The sequence below is a fragment of the Anguilla anguilla genome, chromosome 9, assembly GCF_013347855.1.
Source record: "Anguilla anguilla isolate fAngAng1 chromosome 9, fAngAng1.pri, whole genome shotgun sequence".
Lineage (NCBI taxonomy): Eukaryota > Metazoa > Chordata > Actinopteri > Anguilliformes > Anguillidae > Anguilla > Anguilla anguilla.
In genome coordinates this window covers 43,235,813-43,252,236 of record NC_049209.1, presented here as the reverse complement: position 1 = coordinate 43,252,236, position 16,424 = coordinate 43,235,813, and the positions used below count along the sequence as shown (strand labels likewise).

The following is a 16,424-nucleotide window of genomic DNA, read 5'->3' as shown; positions in this document are numbered from 1 at the left end:
TCACAGGAGAAATGTGTCTGGCTGGGTTTCCTATCCCCAACATTCTGGCAGCACATGTGAGGGACTCGGAGGGACACAGGAAATGGTCCAGCGGGGACCGCGAGAGTGAAGTCGGGTCACAGAGAGGGGCCCCTCTGTCACATCATGGCCTGGGGCCGCGATCCCGCTGGAGGGGGCGCGCTCGCGGTCCTGACGTGCCCGCGCGGGGGACGCGGGGGGGGGGGCTCCTAAAATACCCCGCTGCTGTTCCTGCGTACGCGGCGCGGCGCGCGTCCCGCCGCGCGTCCCGCCACAGAGGGGAACCCTGGGGGATAACATGTGAGGAACGTGCGTTCTGATACGTTCACGGGACAAGGGGCGGGTCGTTTTGGGGGCCGTAAACAACAGCCCCTTATTTACGTGCTGAACTTCAGAAGGAAATATTCAATATGAAAAGATAGAGAGCATTTACTTGTGTGGTCTTCCATGCTATCAATGTGTCATTTACAAGCATTTCCTCTTTTGGTTTTAAAACTTTTTTTTTTTCTTTACTGACTCAGAAGACAGATCTCTTGATTGCTCGATCAAAACAGTCATATGCTCAAATCTGTCTTTCATCATAGTCATCGTGTTCGCAACCATTTAGTTAATATTTCTTAAATCCTCTGTAAGAACAATCTGTAGGTGTATTTATGCCTCAATATTTTTTATAAGTTTGGATTTGAGTCCAGAAAGTCCCACTGTGGAGCAGTACCAAAAATGTATGATACTGATTCTATGTCCCCTGACAAAATCGACACTTTGGAGATTGCTCAATACCCCACATGTTTAACATTTGTTTTGTGGCTGAAACCACAATAGATTTAGCTGAAATGTTCATAAAGGATTCAATGGTTCTTTTATTTATAATTCCATATATCAAATTCCCAGGGAGGAGTATATCAAACAGCTGGTCCCATTTATATAGAATTTTATATGGTTCATCAAATATACCTTTGGTTTTTAAGTAAAAACAATACATTTCTTTCTGTTTATATTTTAATTTATTGTTGTTTATGTTGGGCCTGCAGGCCATTAATATCTTAGAAGCTGAAGCACATTTCCTTTTCCATTTCTGTGGCAGGGATGCTAGCACTTGATTATAGCTCTGCATTCAACCAACCGGTCCACTCTTTGCTCATTTTTATATGACATAAGCGTACCTTCTTCATTTGAAATATCATTCACAAATATAATTCTTTTGTCAAACATTTGTTTCATAAATATTGGTTTATTACCTATTACTATATTTGTATTGAACCATATAATCTGTTGAGATATTTCATCTATATTTTTCTGTGGGATGTTGTTGGAATTGTAACCAGCTTTGTATGGATTCGTTTAGAAATTGAGACAATTCAAAAAGCATGTTTAATGTTCTTAAACCATTAAAAGTGGATAAAATCAAGCTGTAAAAAGGCAAAAAGGCCATCCATAAACAAGGGATGGGGTCATTTAAGTAACCTGTTACAAATTAGGATTTGAACAAAAGTTTCCTACTAGCCATGATTTCAGAGAGATTTCATATTTTTTTATTCAGTAATTGTATACCTCCAAATTCATATTCACTGTACAAGTATGTTCATCTTGTTTTCCATTCTTGATTAAATTAATGTTTTTCTATTCACAGAGTTAAAAAACAAGTCTGGACTGAATAAAGACAAAAATAGATATATACACCTTGTTTCACTCCCCTGGATAGTTCCAAATCCCTGGAAAGAGGACCATTATTTATTATTCTACATTTAACATTGCTGTAAATAACTTTTACCCATTTTATTAAGGAAGGCCCAAAATAAACATTACAAAAAAACATTTAAAGAATGTTTTTCCTCCTCAATTTGTGGTCGCCAACTGTGGCTGTGGAATCACATCCCTAGAAGTGTGTGCACTCCTCCTGTGCTCACTTTTTACAGCTCTGCAGGACAACCAATAGCTATGAGGGAGGGAAGTCAGTCTCTCACTGATCACTGGTATCACATGGTAGTCCTGAAGTTGACAAGAACGTCAGCGGGATTAACCAAACGACACTAGCCAATTGCAACCCACCCTATCCCTTGTGGAATTAGGCTAACTGTGACCTTCTGTTGGCGTCTCGGTCAAAGCTCATACCTAAATTCATAAGGCTGTTTGTGTTCATTACAACTGCGCCTTTACCAACTGAGCCACTCGGAAGCACCAGACACTGAATGCATTTTCAAGTGGAATATGTGCATATTTTATCATCTGGACATAATTTTGTCTTGATTAAGTGTTTGTTGAAGTGCAAGGAACATCATTAGCTCATTTATTTATTTATTTATTTATTCATTTTAAAATTATTTCAGTGCTTTTGGGTGGGGGATCACCGTAATTGTGAAATATCTACAGGCGCAGTCTTAAGATGCATGTCGTGCACAAGCCAAATTTAATTCAGTCAGTGAAGACCCTCTCATCTAGTCAGCTTAAAGAAATCCTTTAGAAAAATACTCGTGGGATAGGAAATGTGACCCTGAATATTGAGTGGGTAGACCACTTCTGTGTGCAGATATAATTTCTTTCATTTTCAGTTGCACACTTGTCGAGTCTTGTTATTCTTGTTATTTTTGTTCTTTGCAAATTTTCTACTAGAGGCATGTTTATTTGTAGCAAAACACGGAACACATGGATCCTCGAAAATACGTTGTTTGGGGATTGCAATTCATGTGCTTGCAAAGGGGATGCACATAGTAGAACTGGATAGATAATTCAGAACAATGAGCAAATGTGATCAGGAGCACTGCATTTTAGTTGCTTAGCAGTTCTTTAGCACACACAAAATGATTAATTATTAACATTAATACTGTTATTACAATTGCAACAGCATTCCCATGCAATAGTGTCTCTTCGTTGCAAACTTTAAATTGTATCCACACAAATCGCAGAGTTACGTTTCGGTTGTTTGCCTGTGATAACATTGTTATCGGCTAGCAGCTAGTAGCACCACACAGCGATCCACTCTGTTTGCCATCCAGTGGCTTGACCAGTTCAGAAGGAGAAGGGGTTCATGAGCTCTGAGCGCTGCTTATCAGGCCTGCGTGTTTCCCTCTGCTTCCCTGCAGAACATTGACGTGACCAACTTCAGCAGTAGCTGGAGTGACGGCCTGGCGTTCTGTGCCCTCCTGCATACCTACCTGCCTGCGCACATCCCCTACCAGGAGCTCATCAGCCAGGACAAGGTACAGTAGCACTGCTGCCTGACATGCATACAGTCACATACACATACACACACATATGCACACACACACACACACACATATACTCACACACACACATACACACACACACATGCACGCGCACACAATCACACACACACATACACGCACGCACGCACAAACACACACACACACACACGCACACACACTTAGAGGCTTGCAATGTACAAGCACATACACAGTTATTATTCCTATAGAGATGGAGTATGTGCAAAAGGAGTTGAGGAGTTGTACAGCTCACTGTTTTACTTCCTTATGCAGAGGATAAGCAGACATCCTTTATTTCTGTTGATGGAGAAGTGCATGAAACAGAAATGACATTTAATCTCACTGAGATGTAATTCTAGCTCAGCAGAAGAGATTTGTGGAAATATGATATGAGATTGGATAGAATTTTTACTATTATGTAATATGTTCTTTATGCCATATTCAATTATGAAACGTTACTTTGTGGAACTTATTTTATTAATCATGAATAAGGCTGGGTGTTTGCAGAGAAAATATTGGCTAAAGTCATGGAGCAGTCATGGCAAAGTTGATGAAAATTACGGAAAAGTGAAAAAAAAGCATCAGAAATCACGGAGTGTTATAAAAAAAACCTTCATTTATTAAAAGAATTAATGTGCAGCAGTGGGAAATGATTGAAATAACATGCTCAACTGCAGCAACAGTAAAAGGGGTTTAAGTTTCAAAACAATCAGTGGGCAGTTGCTGCTAGGAACAAATTCAAGTAAAAGACGATTTTTAATGAAGTTAACACCTTCAGTTTTAATTCCAGTTTCCACCGGGTGTATATGTTTTAATTTGAACAGCTCGCTAACTCTACAGTTGAACAGAAAGATACATTTTGTATGTGTTTGGTTTTGACATGCCTGATATTTATACGTGTAACATTGCAGGCATTCTGGTCTCCAGAGTGACTTACAGAAGTAAATAACATCAGTGTTACTTTCAGGAATACAAAAGTTTGATATCACCAAGAGGGCACAAAAGGCCCTAACATTATAATCAATAAGTGTTAAAAGAGTCTCAGAAGATGGGTAGGATCTCCACCACCGGGGGGGCCAGAACAGACAGAACACCTGATTGGGAAGTTTAGGTGTGCCAGGCGGAGGTACCAGGCACAGAACACAGAGGCCTGGCTGGTGTGCTGACGCTGCAACACAGTGGTTCCTTTAACTGCCCAATAGGTTAGCACCAACAGTTTGAATTTAATTCAAGCCAATATTGTCAGCCAATCGAAAGAGATTAGAAGGGGAGCGATGTGGCCAAGGGTGAGCAGGTTGTACAGTAGATGAGGCAGTGAGGAAGACCAGTGAGGAGGTGGTTGCAGTAGTTCAGTGGTTCTCAACCTCGGTCCTGGGGGCCCACTGTGTATGCTGGTTTTCGTTCCAACCACAATTGCAATCTGATAAGTTTAACAAGCTGTTCATTTTTCTTAATTAGGTGTTTTTCATGTTAAGAGGAATTATTTACCCTCTTAAGCCACATTATTTAAGAAATTTCTATGCATGGCATGAAGAATAAAATCCCATTGTGTTATTGTGTTGCTTGACAGACATGAACAGGCATTCAGACAGCAAGCGAGCAAAAGATATCCGAACACAGCAACCTTGGCTCTGTGTTTATGCAGCGAGATGTGCAAAGACACAGTACTTACTTCACGGGTATTGAGGTTTCTTCATCGAAACAACAAAGCAAGACTGCTCTATGAATTATTTATTTATTTATTCGTATAGTGCGGTTTCAATTAAATTGCAATGGAGGTCCACTGCTGCCATAGGCACTCTTCTGAAACAGCGTGTGTTCCCTAACCAGTGCAGGAACTTTACAGCTCCTCGGAATAACTTGGGTTTCTTTGCCACGGTCAGATGTTTGTTACTCATCGGTGGCTGACGGTATTGGCCTGCTGCAGAAACAGGACCAGCCAGAGACACACGCCTGATTTCTAATGCAAACTGTTTATCTCCCCACAGAATAGGAACTTAACCCTGGCCTTTCAAGCAGCCGAGAGTGTGGGCATCAAGCCTTCCCTGGTGAGTCCTGCTACAGGCAGACATGGGCCTGTATTTACTCAGGGTTTATCTGTGACCTTCACTGACAAGAAAATGCAAGTTTTACACTTTTTCTTCGCACACTCTGTTTGGCGAGAGTTTGTATGTGAAGAAAAAATAACGAGGAACTACAGCGCCCTGGGGTGGCAGAGTTATCTCCGGCTTTTGTTCCAATCGCGATTGACTGAGTTTATCAATAATTAAGACCAAACCTTGATGGCGCATGCTCATTTGTATTCATCAAGCCCTGACAATGTTATGAGCTTGGATGCAGCTTTATTTTAGAAACAGGAACGTGTTCGTCACCGATTCAGATTTCGGCTCCCCAATGTTTGGCCAATGTAAACACTTTTTTTTTTTTTTTTTTAAGATGTTTAAATATTTAAGATTCCAGTTTCCAAAAAGACATGTTTGTAGCTTCACACCTCCCATGCAAAGGACATCACGGTTTGGGAGAGGGGCTGCTCAGTTTTTGTGCAAACATGCGCTGTAGAGCGGTTGGGCTCGGTCCAGATGGGCCAATCCCCGTTCCATTCACACTCCAGAGTTCATGGGAACGGACTTTAATGCTGTAAGAACAGGGCACCGGGCTCGTTCACAGCTCTTTAAAATCTGTGTGTCCCGGCTCCCTGGTGAGATACACCAGCACACAGGGGGAAACATTCCCCATGGCTGAACTGCGCATCCTGACCTGCTAAAGCAATCACTCATCTGTTTAAGCACCGGGCAAGAGGCTACCCGGCAGGAATAGGACAGACGTTTTATAGACATGCGCAAGCTGTTTTACTGCTTACAGTGAGAGGTTAAGGCTCTGGACAAGGCCTGTGTTTACTGGGAAATGCTATCTTGAGGTTTTATTGAAAATGTTGTTGTCTGTTTTAGACTTCGGTGCAGTAGAGAATACTGGCAGACTTCCAGCCCAGGCCTTGTTTTTTTTTTGCTTTGTTTTTTAGTTAGTTTATTTTTTTCAATGAAATGTTGCTTTTTTTTCCTTGGGAATGTGGAGCTTGAGAGAGGATGGAAAACTGCAATTAACGGGGAGAGAGGTCAGAGGTCACCGGCTCACAGTGGTCAGGCTCAGCCAGCAGCCATATTTAAAATGATGGTGGCAGCCAGGTGTCTGCTATTGTAGTGCACACACACCTCTGTAATAGATTCACCTAATGTAGCACACACGCACACACACCTCTGTAATATCAGACTCACCTAATGTAGCACACACACCTGTAATATCAGACTCACCTAATGTAGCACACACACACTGTAATATCAGACTCACCTAATGTAGCACACCTCTGTAATATCAGACTCACCTAATGTAGCACACACACACACCTCCGTAATATCAGACTCACCTAATGTAGCACACCTCTGTAATATCAGACTCACCTAATGTAGCACACACACACACACACCTCTGTAATATCAGACTCACCTAATGTAGCACACGCACACACACACCTCTGTAATATCAGACTCACCTAATGTAGCACACACACACACACACCTCTGTAATATCAGACTCACCTAATGTAGCACACACACACACCTCTGTAATATCAGACTCACCTAATGTAACACACACACCTCTGTAATATCAGACTCACCTAATGTAGCACACACACACACACCTCTGTAATATCAGACTCACCTAATGTAGCACACACACACACACCTCTGTAATATCAGACTCACCTAATGTAGCACACACACACCTCTGTAATATCAGACTCACCTAATGTAACACACACACCTCTGTAATATCAGACTCACCTAATGTAGCACACACACACACACCTCTGTAATATCAGACTCACCTAATGTAGCACACACACACCTCTGTAATATCAGACTCACCTAATGTAGCAGACACACCTCTGTAATATCAGACTCACCTAATGTAGCACACACACACACACCTCTGTAATATCAGACTCACCTAATGTAGCAGACACACACACCTCTGTTCTGTCAAACTCAGTTACAGGATTATTATTATTACAAGATTGGGTGTGAATATAATAATATACTGAATGGTATTTATATTACATACAGGTCAGTCCATAGGCCCAGTATTTGGGCCAGGGTGCTGTTTTTTTTTCAAACCAGTTACTACATATGATGACTTCATTTAAGATTATGTTATTTTGTGTAATTACTGTTGGTCCCCTAAAATTGGGATATGATGTATAAGAAGAGCTGTAATTCCTACAAGTATCAGCTGATATGGATGTAAACACCCTCAAATTAAAGCTGACACTCTGTACTTCACCCTCATATTTATTTTTTAATTTCAAATCCAATTTTGCTGGAGTACAGAGCCTAAACACCAAAAAAATGTGAAATTGTGTCCCTGTCCTGATTATTATATTTAAATAAAGACAGAACAAAAATGATTCAACTTGCAAATTAACTAATTTAAATGCCTCACATTGCATTTTGATTCATACAGTATGCTAATATCTGCACATATCCAGACTATGACTGTTGAAGTGAATGGGAAACAGCTCATTAACACGGCAATCTGTGACAGACACAGCATTGCAAAATAAACGCACACAAATCCCACAGTGTGAAGAATGAACCACAGAGAAGCGATATACTAAAATAAGTGTTCTGCCTGAGAATCTAGAGTAACGCATCTTGCATGGTGCAATTTGATCTTTATTTCTCACCTACATGCTATCGGTATGTATGAATGAATGAATGCACAAATAGGCAGAATTTTCACTGCCTTCACGCGTCATCATTCATTCCCGCATCGTAGAGCTGCCCATTGGATGTCCTGAGCTGCCCTGTCACCCCTCATTACTGCTGCCCTATTTTCCTCCAGTCCGTTTGTTTATTGAGCTGGTTTTTTTCCACAAACCACCGTTTTCTAGGAGTTCGCTTTGATAACCTTTTAAGGGGTCGGGGAAGGAATGTCCAGTCTTTTCCAAAGTTAGCTCAATTAATAAGGTCTGATATACATTACGTTGTGTAATGCTGTGTAAAAACACAAGATGAGCCCAGAGGAGTCACAAGAGGCCACAGAGCTGCAGTAACACCAGTTCACACGGCTCCCTGGAGAGACGCGTGATTCACAGTCTGCTTGCTGGTAGTCTGTGAAAGGATTCAATTAAATTAGGTTTCAGATTTTTGTCTTTAAAATCCTCTGACTTCCAAGACCGGCTTCTCTTTATTTATTTTGCTGTAATTATTCCTGGCTTGTGTTTACTGTTTGCTGAAACTTTTCCAGGAATAAATGATCTTGTCTTACCAGGGAACAGTTGAGCATGGACAGGATATCTCAGGTCTAATAAAGTACTTAGATGCAGACTTGCCATTGCTTGAAGAGGGAGCAGCTGGTGTGTGTGTGAGGTGTGTGCGTGTGCATGTGCGTGCGTGTGCATGTGTGTTTGTGTATATGTGCGTGTGAGTAAAATACTGTAAACATGATAGTAAATATTTGCTTCAGATAAGAGTTTACAGACCCTTCTATGTTTACATACAATGAAATAATATTGTTTTCATGTTAGATTGTATGAAGAAATAGCCAGGCCATTTTGTACACTTGTGCATTAGAACAAACATTCTGAGGCAGGGAGAGAGTTGAAACCTTGCCTCTCATTCCCAAAAAAGCTCCCAAAACTCCTGGTTTAACACTAATGTACACAGAATGGAGGGAGATACCCATGGGGATAACTTTCATTGGCTTTCATCAGCTGGAAAAAGAGCACGAGAAGGGACCTTTGATTCAGGAAGTTTCCAAATCCTGTTCCTGCTTGCTGGCTCGCCTCTCCCCTCTCTCCACCTCCTCTGCCTTCCCTCCTCTCCTCTCCTCTCCTTTTTCCCTCCTTCATTTCTTTTATTCTTTCTCTATTGTCTCCTCTGCTTTATGTCCTCTCAGCACTTTTTCCTCTTCTCTGCTCTATCCCTCCTCTCTCCTCTCTCCATTCTGCATCTGTTTTTATCAGGCTGTCCGAGCAGCTCTGGTAACAGTGTCCAGGGAGACCTGATCTAGGGTCCACATCACATGTAGGGCTCTGCAATCCATGTGTATACCCAGGAGAGATCACTCGTCATGGGTCTAGTAGTTTAACTGTGTCACTGGTGTTAGTGGGAACGTGCGTCTGCTTTTATTCTGAGCATTAAGACACTTTCTTCAGTTAAATGGTTCTGGAGTCCAGTTGGATTGATCAACCAGACTGATCAATCAGACTGATTGGTTCTGGCTGGGATAAGCGTAAGCACTATGCACAGTCATTACCACACTAGTCAGAGGGGAGACGCACTCAGCCCATGACGTCATTCAACCTGCCGAGTGTCAAGCCTGGTGACAGTTGAGCTAGAAAGTTTTTTTGTTTTTTTAAATAAAAAAAATAGTCAGACCCATAAAGAGACTGATGTCTTAGTGACTGTTGCATTATGGAGGCTGATCTGAGTCATTATACTGTTTCGCAGCACCTCAGGGACTCACGGCGAGCTGTTTATTTGCTTACGTGACGCACCGGCTTTCTAACTTCTGACGCTTGGTCACGAACAACAATCCGGGCGAAAACATCCAAGCGAAACGCACTGAAAGTATGCACTGCCCTTTGTTGACAGAGATTGGCAAATTTCACAAACTCACCGCCCTGCGCGCTATACGCAGCTGAAAAGTCACGCGGAGGAATACGCAAGGTCAGGAAATCTGCGTCAAAAACGCTCTATTTACTTCATGAAAGAAGCTTTTGATTATTTGCTTTTTTTCTTCTTTTTTTTTTGTAATACGAACTCGTGTTTTAACTAGTCAACTGGTGAAACAAGGACATATACTATATACTTAAAATATACTACAGTTTAATTTATTGATTTGTACTCGGTCGTGACTCATGGATGCGTTGTGCAAAAAACAGGCTGCTCTGTGAAATACGTACAGTAGTGTAAGTGAGTTTCCTTGAACTAGCCTAATAAAACGTGTTTATTAAGTTTTGGTTTATCTGTTTGCATTTTTTCCATACTCTGTGGTCTTGATGCTTTTATGCCTTTGTTCCAGGTGTGAATTAACATTAGTTTTTTCCACAGCATTTTATGCCAAAAAAAAGTGAACGTGAAAAGCACGAATCTGCCTATTTCAACCATTCTTGCTGATTGAATTGGTAGTTTGGCCTGCTTCTGTTTTACATTAGATGATCTGCACAAATAAAAAAAAACATTAAAATAAACATTTAAATCAATGAAGATTTGATGGTCTTGGTTTTTCAGGCTCATTTTTGACCTCCTGTTACACACTGTTCTGAAGTTAATACCTAGTTCTGCATGTGAAATGCCCATTTAAGAACACCGCTATCACAGTATTTGATGATTTTTTGTTAATCACTCAGATATTCCTGAATTAAACTATCCTTAGTTGTTTGAAAATAATCTAATTGATTGGCAATGTCTGGCTATATTTTTAGTGGTGCTCCAAAACTTGAAGCAACAGTGTTTGCAAAGGCAAAGGGGTAATTTTTCCTTCATTTCTGAGGCATGACATCAACGTCATTTTGCTGAATTTCGCTTTTCTCTGGGTCGCAATTACATTGTGTATTACCAAGAAAAACACTGCATCACTCAGTTAAATTGCAAGTGCTAAGTCACATTGGCTTTAATATGGGAACTGCTACAGCTGTGTAATTTATATTCACACTGTTAACGTGGACTACATTTTTTGTTTTGCTTTGTTTTTACTTTATGACTGCGAATAAATGTTCCTTACGTGTTAACGCTCTCCTCTTTTGTATGCGTGTGCGCGTGTGTCTGCGTGCACGTACACCTGCGTGCCTGTGCGTGTGTGCGTGTGTGCAGGATATCAGTGAGATGATGCACACGGACAGGCCGGACTGGCAGAGCGTCATGCAGTATGTCTCCCAGATCTACAAGTATTTTGAGACCTGACCAGAGGAGGAGTGCACAAGCACAGCTGCACTTTGAGCCCAGACTGTAACACCCCCGCGACCTCCGACCTCTGACCCATCCTCCAGCTCACCTTCATCTCCTGTTCTCTCAATCCTTTTTGGAAGCTTGCGTTCCGTTTGAGTTCTTAGGGTTAAGATATTTTTTTTGCACACGTGATTTACCAACAGTCAACAATAAGAGACTTTGAGTTGAAATACTTAATACAGCATAAACAACACTAGCTCCATACACACACAAAAAAAAACATTTTATGCTACTCACTATTTTGTGGAAATATGAAGACATTGTGTTTCCAGTGTTTGAACACTAACCCAGCTTCACTGATCGTCTCTCACGAGAAAAAAATATATTTATTTATACAACATATTGTATTGTTCCAGAATGTTTCAAATTATTCTGCTATGAATGATGCAGGTCCTGAATATCAGTTTTTTTTTGTATTTGCTTTTGAGTTTTTGGCTTGAGAAGTTAAAGCCACTACTGGACTTCAGATGGGATTGTTGATAATAAAGGCTTTTGTCCAACATCAAAGTTGTACTGTTTGTGCTTAATTACACAATGGCCATGGGGTACAGATTACCGTAAATTTATTTCAGGACTGCTTGGTGGCTCTCTCAGGAAGTGCCACATGTGGTGCTGGAGTGAGCGCCACGGTCTCTAAATGACTCGGGATATACGGGAGGGATCGGCGGGGATGGCAGTGTTCATTCCTCAAGCGATCTCTGTTGGTCGTCCAGGCAGCCGTGTATGATTGGGTCTCCACCAATCTGCCCATACGCAGCTTGTGGCTGAGATGTGAAAAGAAGCAGCTGGCTCCCTCCGCGTGGTTCTGAGTAGAACTGCAAGTTGTCTTCACCCTCCCGAGCCGGCAGCAAGGGGTGAATTTAAGGACACTTGTACATAGATCCCAAATTGGACATTCCAAATTCAAGTGGGATTGGAGATGCCAGTTTTTTTTTTTTATAAAAGAAAATAATTTTTTTTTAAGTACTCAGGAGCTTTACATTCCTTATGCTGCTTATGGCTGTTGACTACTTGCTTCTGCTGTGCATGATCATATACAACACACTTGTTATTCTTCCCTGTTAAAGTGTGGTGGTGGGTTTAAATTACAGTTTTTTTTTCCTTTTCAACAAAGTTAATCATAATCCAAGAGGTGTGTGTTACTAATACTCACAGTAAATACGTTTTGTAATGATTCTTTCATTTACAAGATATTGCACCTCTATTCACCCATTTTTTTCTAAATGTAAAGACAGTTTGCTTTCAAACGACTTCTTTTTGTTCCATATTGTTTCTTTATTTCCTGATTTGCTGCCCTAAACCTACCCCTACCCTACCTGTGCAACTTCCTGTGTCAGTTAGACAGAGTGCACAGTACTACTGCAAGTGCTTTGGAAGCCAGCAGCTGTGCCTGTTCACTACGTCCACCACCAAAGCTACGCTTACTGAGCTAGAGGACTGCACATCTAACACAGGTTTTACTTTAACCAGAGCAGGTGCTATTGTACTCTGGCAAAGAATAGTCTTATGTCTGAAACCCTTCTTCCCTGCATGGGCCACACTAAAGCCAATTTTGTGTGGCAATGTAGAACTCTCTAGCCCTGTTGGCCAGTCATGTTTTTACTTGTTCTAAGGACTTTTACGCATAATCACACTTTGCATGTTGCATGTTTTTCCAGCATAATGTGTCTGGCTGTGAAGTTTGTGGATTTCATTCTCAATTAAGACAGATAATACTGAACAAGATGGGATAAAATAGGTGTTTTAGCCTGATACTTATCGCTTGGATGAAGTTTCTCCAGGGAGTTTAGCTGGGAGAGTCATATCGATTTTATTTGTGTAGCACTTTTTACAGAAAACTGTCACGGAGTCGCTTTATAGAGTAGCAGAAAAAGAGTGAAAACCAGGCCTGAACCCCCAAATAGCAAGCACAGGAGGCAAAAGACTTACCGGTGAGGAAAAAAACTGTGGTGAGAAAAAACTCCTTGATGGGAAGAAATCTCGGAAGGAACCCGGCTATGGAGGGGGAGCCCATCCTCCACTGGCCAGCCTGGTGTACAGTAGGGGTAGAATGAATGTAACAACAATGTAATGAGGGATTTGTCACAACGAATAAGTTGGGCTGAGCAGGTTACTGTTGAGGTAATTAACTAGCTGGAAAAGTTGAAGGGAATTATAGTGTGCAGTTTAGAGGGGCAGGGTGATGGATCTGGAACTCCAGGCTGCACCAAGGTGTGGGCACGAACCGGGGGGAGGAAGAGTGAAAGGGGGCTCGTTATACATAATAAGCCAAGACAGGCTGAGAGCCACCCCCTGGGGTAAGTGATAAGAGTTAAATTTGTGTCTATTGTGGGAGACCAGGGACTGTTTCAGAGCGAGATGATCATCTCGTTAGAGGTCTGTGTCGTGATGGTTGAGGGAATCTAACTCGTCTCTCTCAAGCACACAGAAATCTGCAGCGCAACAGGCAGCCACTTCCTTAATTACAGGATGAAGGTGTCACCTCCCCGAGCAAGAGGAGGACTTGCAGAGAACAGAAGTGGGAGATGAAGAACTGGATTTTAATGGCAGCAATTTAAAAACCGCTCTTTCTTGGGTGCTGTGTGCTGAATTGGTTCTTTTGTTCTTTCCCTGTGTGCAACAACCTCGTTTTGGACCCGTTTCTGTTTATATTCTGTCCTTTTTAATAACCGAACTTTAAGTACCATAGAGAAGTTATACAGGGTGGCTTCCTACATCTTGGGTGAGCCTGCCTGCTTCCCAGTTTGGATTGTGAAAGCTACCTCTTTCTGGTTTTTATTTCTTGTATGCTATATACTCCACACAAAGGCACACACAGTTGTTAGCATTTTCCATTAGTTAGGAGCCCCTTATCACTCACCTATTTCAGGTCTAAAGGAAGTCATAAAAGTCATGCAAGTTCATCGGTTCAGTTATAGCAAGACCAAAGCTCACCACTGCCATACTGTCCCAGTATATTTTACAGTATTATCAATTTACATTTTTTTTTTCATCAACGTAAAGAAAAAGTAAATCTCTTTACCCTGCCAACCTCTCCAAGGAGTAAAACTAGCTAAGTTAAAAAAAAAAGCTTGAGCACTCATATGTAATTACAAAAAAAAAAAGTATTTATGAAAGAACTGGGAAAACTGAGAGGGACTGAAGTTTCCATGGTGCAAGTGCCTTCCCTGAGACATTCACCATGAAAAATCTATTCACTAAACAAAAACTGAAAATACACAGGGCCATGATTTTGCATCCCGGCAGTAATTAAAATGTGGGGCATTCAAAATGAAGGATTGCCGCTAGCACCCTTTGTGACCATCTGTGGTAGGGCTGCAAAGAACGGGAAGGGCTTGTTGATAGCTACGGGTACATCATGTGTGCTATTCACCATTTCTCTCATAGGTCATCCAAAATCGAACACAAACACTGATTCTTACCGTTTCGTTAGTTCCTAAACGTAACCCTAAGGCGAACCCAGCCCCTACACTGTGTTCTTAACCACAGCCCTGATTCTAACCATAAAAATCATTTCTAGCCCTGGAAGTCATGTCAGATATCTTATTTGCTTAATACGATGGATGAAAAACTTTTTAAATATAACTTTAATAAACCAAATTCAAGGAAATGTGTTTGAAGTCATTTATTTAAATTATGTATTTCATACAAACAATCTCAAAATACAGAAGGCTATTGTCTTATGTCCCAAATGTGGAAAAAAATCATCCAAAATCAAAGACCAATACCTCCACTTTCCCTTTCACTGGCTCCTTAGCATCACCCTAATTTTAATTTAAATCTAGCCCTCGAGGTTTACCTTCACTCTAACCCTAACCCTAACCTTCTAGCCCTAGGAGTCATCTTTCATTCCAGTTTATGTATCATTACATATGAAAATAAAAATGTACAATGGAACATTGGATAAAGGTAGCAATATTCAGCATTCCACAGCATTGCATTACAATCACTTAGCAGATTGTCTTATCCAGGGTGATGTGCAGAGGTCAAGAACATCAATCTTACTTTCCTGTTACTTTCAGGAATACAAAAATGTGGCATCACCAAGACACATCACATTTATAATCAATAAGAGTTACGTAAAATAACATAACAAATAACAATTTGTAATGAAAGGTACGTCTAGACAGATTATCTTTGCACAGCTTTACCAATTATTTTATCCCAAAAGAAATCCAGAGAAAGGAAGAGAACAAAAGGCAGTCGTGGGAGCCGGGGCCCAATCTGATGATGGGCACGGTTTCTGCTGTCCTAACTGCAGTGGGAAGCTCACTCCACCACCTGGGGGGCCAGAGCTGATGTGAGGTGTGAGTGAAACCCGAAAGTGCAGGCACGCAGAGGGGAGGGGTGCCAGAGGGGAGGAGGTGAGGTCTGGCTGGTGTGCAGGGTCTGTTGGGTGTTTTTAAAATATAATGGAGCTGTCCTTTTAGCTGCCAGTTAGGCCAGCACCAAGGGTTTGAATGTGATGTGAGCGGATATAGGTAGCCAGTGGAGGGAGATGAGACCTGGTGTGACATGGCTGAGTTTGTGTTGGGGGGGGGCTTGGTGTTGGTCAGATGAGCAGCAGCATTCTGAATGAACTGTTGGCAGGAAAGCTGGAGAAGATGGAGTTGCAGTATTCCAGATGGGAGGACGATCAGTGCCTGGACTAAGAGCTGGGTTTACTAAATTGTGAGAAAGGGATTAAGTGGTGAGGAAGTATCTAGGAATGTCTTGCTGTTCAGCAATTATTGGGATGCCTGTCGTTCAGAAAATATAGAAATTCAGTTACAGATCTCATTTGTTATTTTCGTTTTTATTTTATGCTTTCATTTCACTTTTTTTTCATTTTTTAAATACAATCCTCTAACTGCCTTCAACCTTACCACCTCTGAATGTTCGCATCTGCCGTATAGCTTATTATTCCAAAGCTGAAGAGCAACGGTTGCTCCATCCTAAATCTATATGTATGTGCATTTGCGAACTCCCCCCTAGATCCACCAAGATGTCTTTCTTGTTGCAGCATGCGCCACACCACACAACATCTCCAGACCCCCTGCCGCCAGGCTAACACACAACGGCCAGTGGAATTGAATATGGACTTAAGGAAGTGTCAGTATAAACATGATGAAACACTTGTATTTATGGATTTAATAAACTGAGAAGATACAATATTTACTGGGTAGCCCATTTCGCT

General features: G+C 41.4%; 1 protein-coding gene and 1 long non-coding RNA gene across 2 annotated transcripts in view; one reads left to right on the top strand and one right to left on the bottom strand.

Moving 5' to 3' along the window:
- specc1 (sperm antigen with calponin homology and coiled-coil domains 1) overlaps window positions 1–11,755 on the top strand; it is an 88,774-nt gene extending 77,019 nt beyond the window's left edge. Inside the window, 3 exon segments of the mRNA XM_035433229.1 lie at window positions 3,099–3,215; window positions 5,228–5,287; window positions 11,114–11,755. Of these exon segments, the coding sequence (XP_035289120.1) occupies window positions 3,099–3,215; window positions 5,228–5,287; window positions 11,114–11,203 (267 nt within the window). The 3' untranslated portion in view covers window positions 11,204–11,755.
- On the bottom strand, window positions 6,506–6,763 carry LOC118235659. The gene is made up of 3 exons (XR_004766897.1): window positions 6,673–6,763; window positions 6,599–6,640; window positions 6,506–6,529 (listed from the first exon to the last, which is right to left on the bottom strand). It is a non-coding gene; the product is annotated as an uncharacterized LOC118235659 (long non-coding RNA).
- Window positions 11,756–16,424: the final 4,669 nt, after the last annotated feature.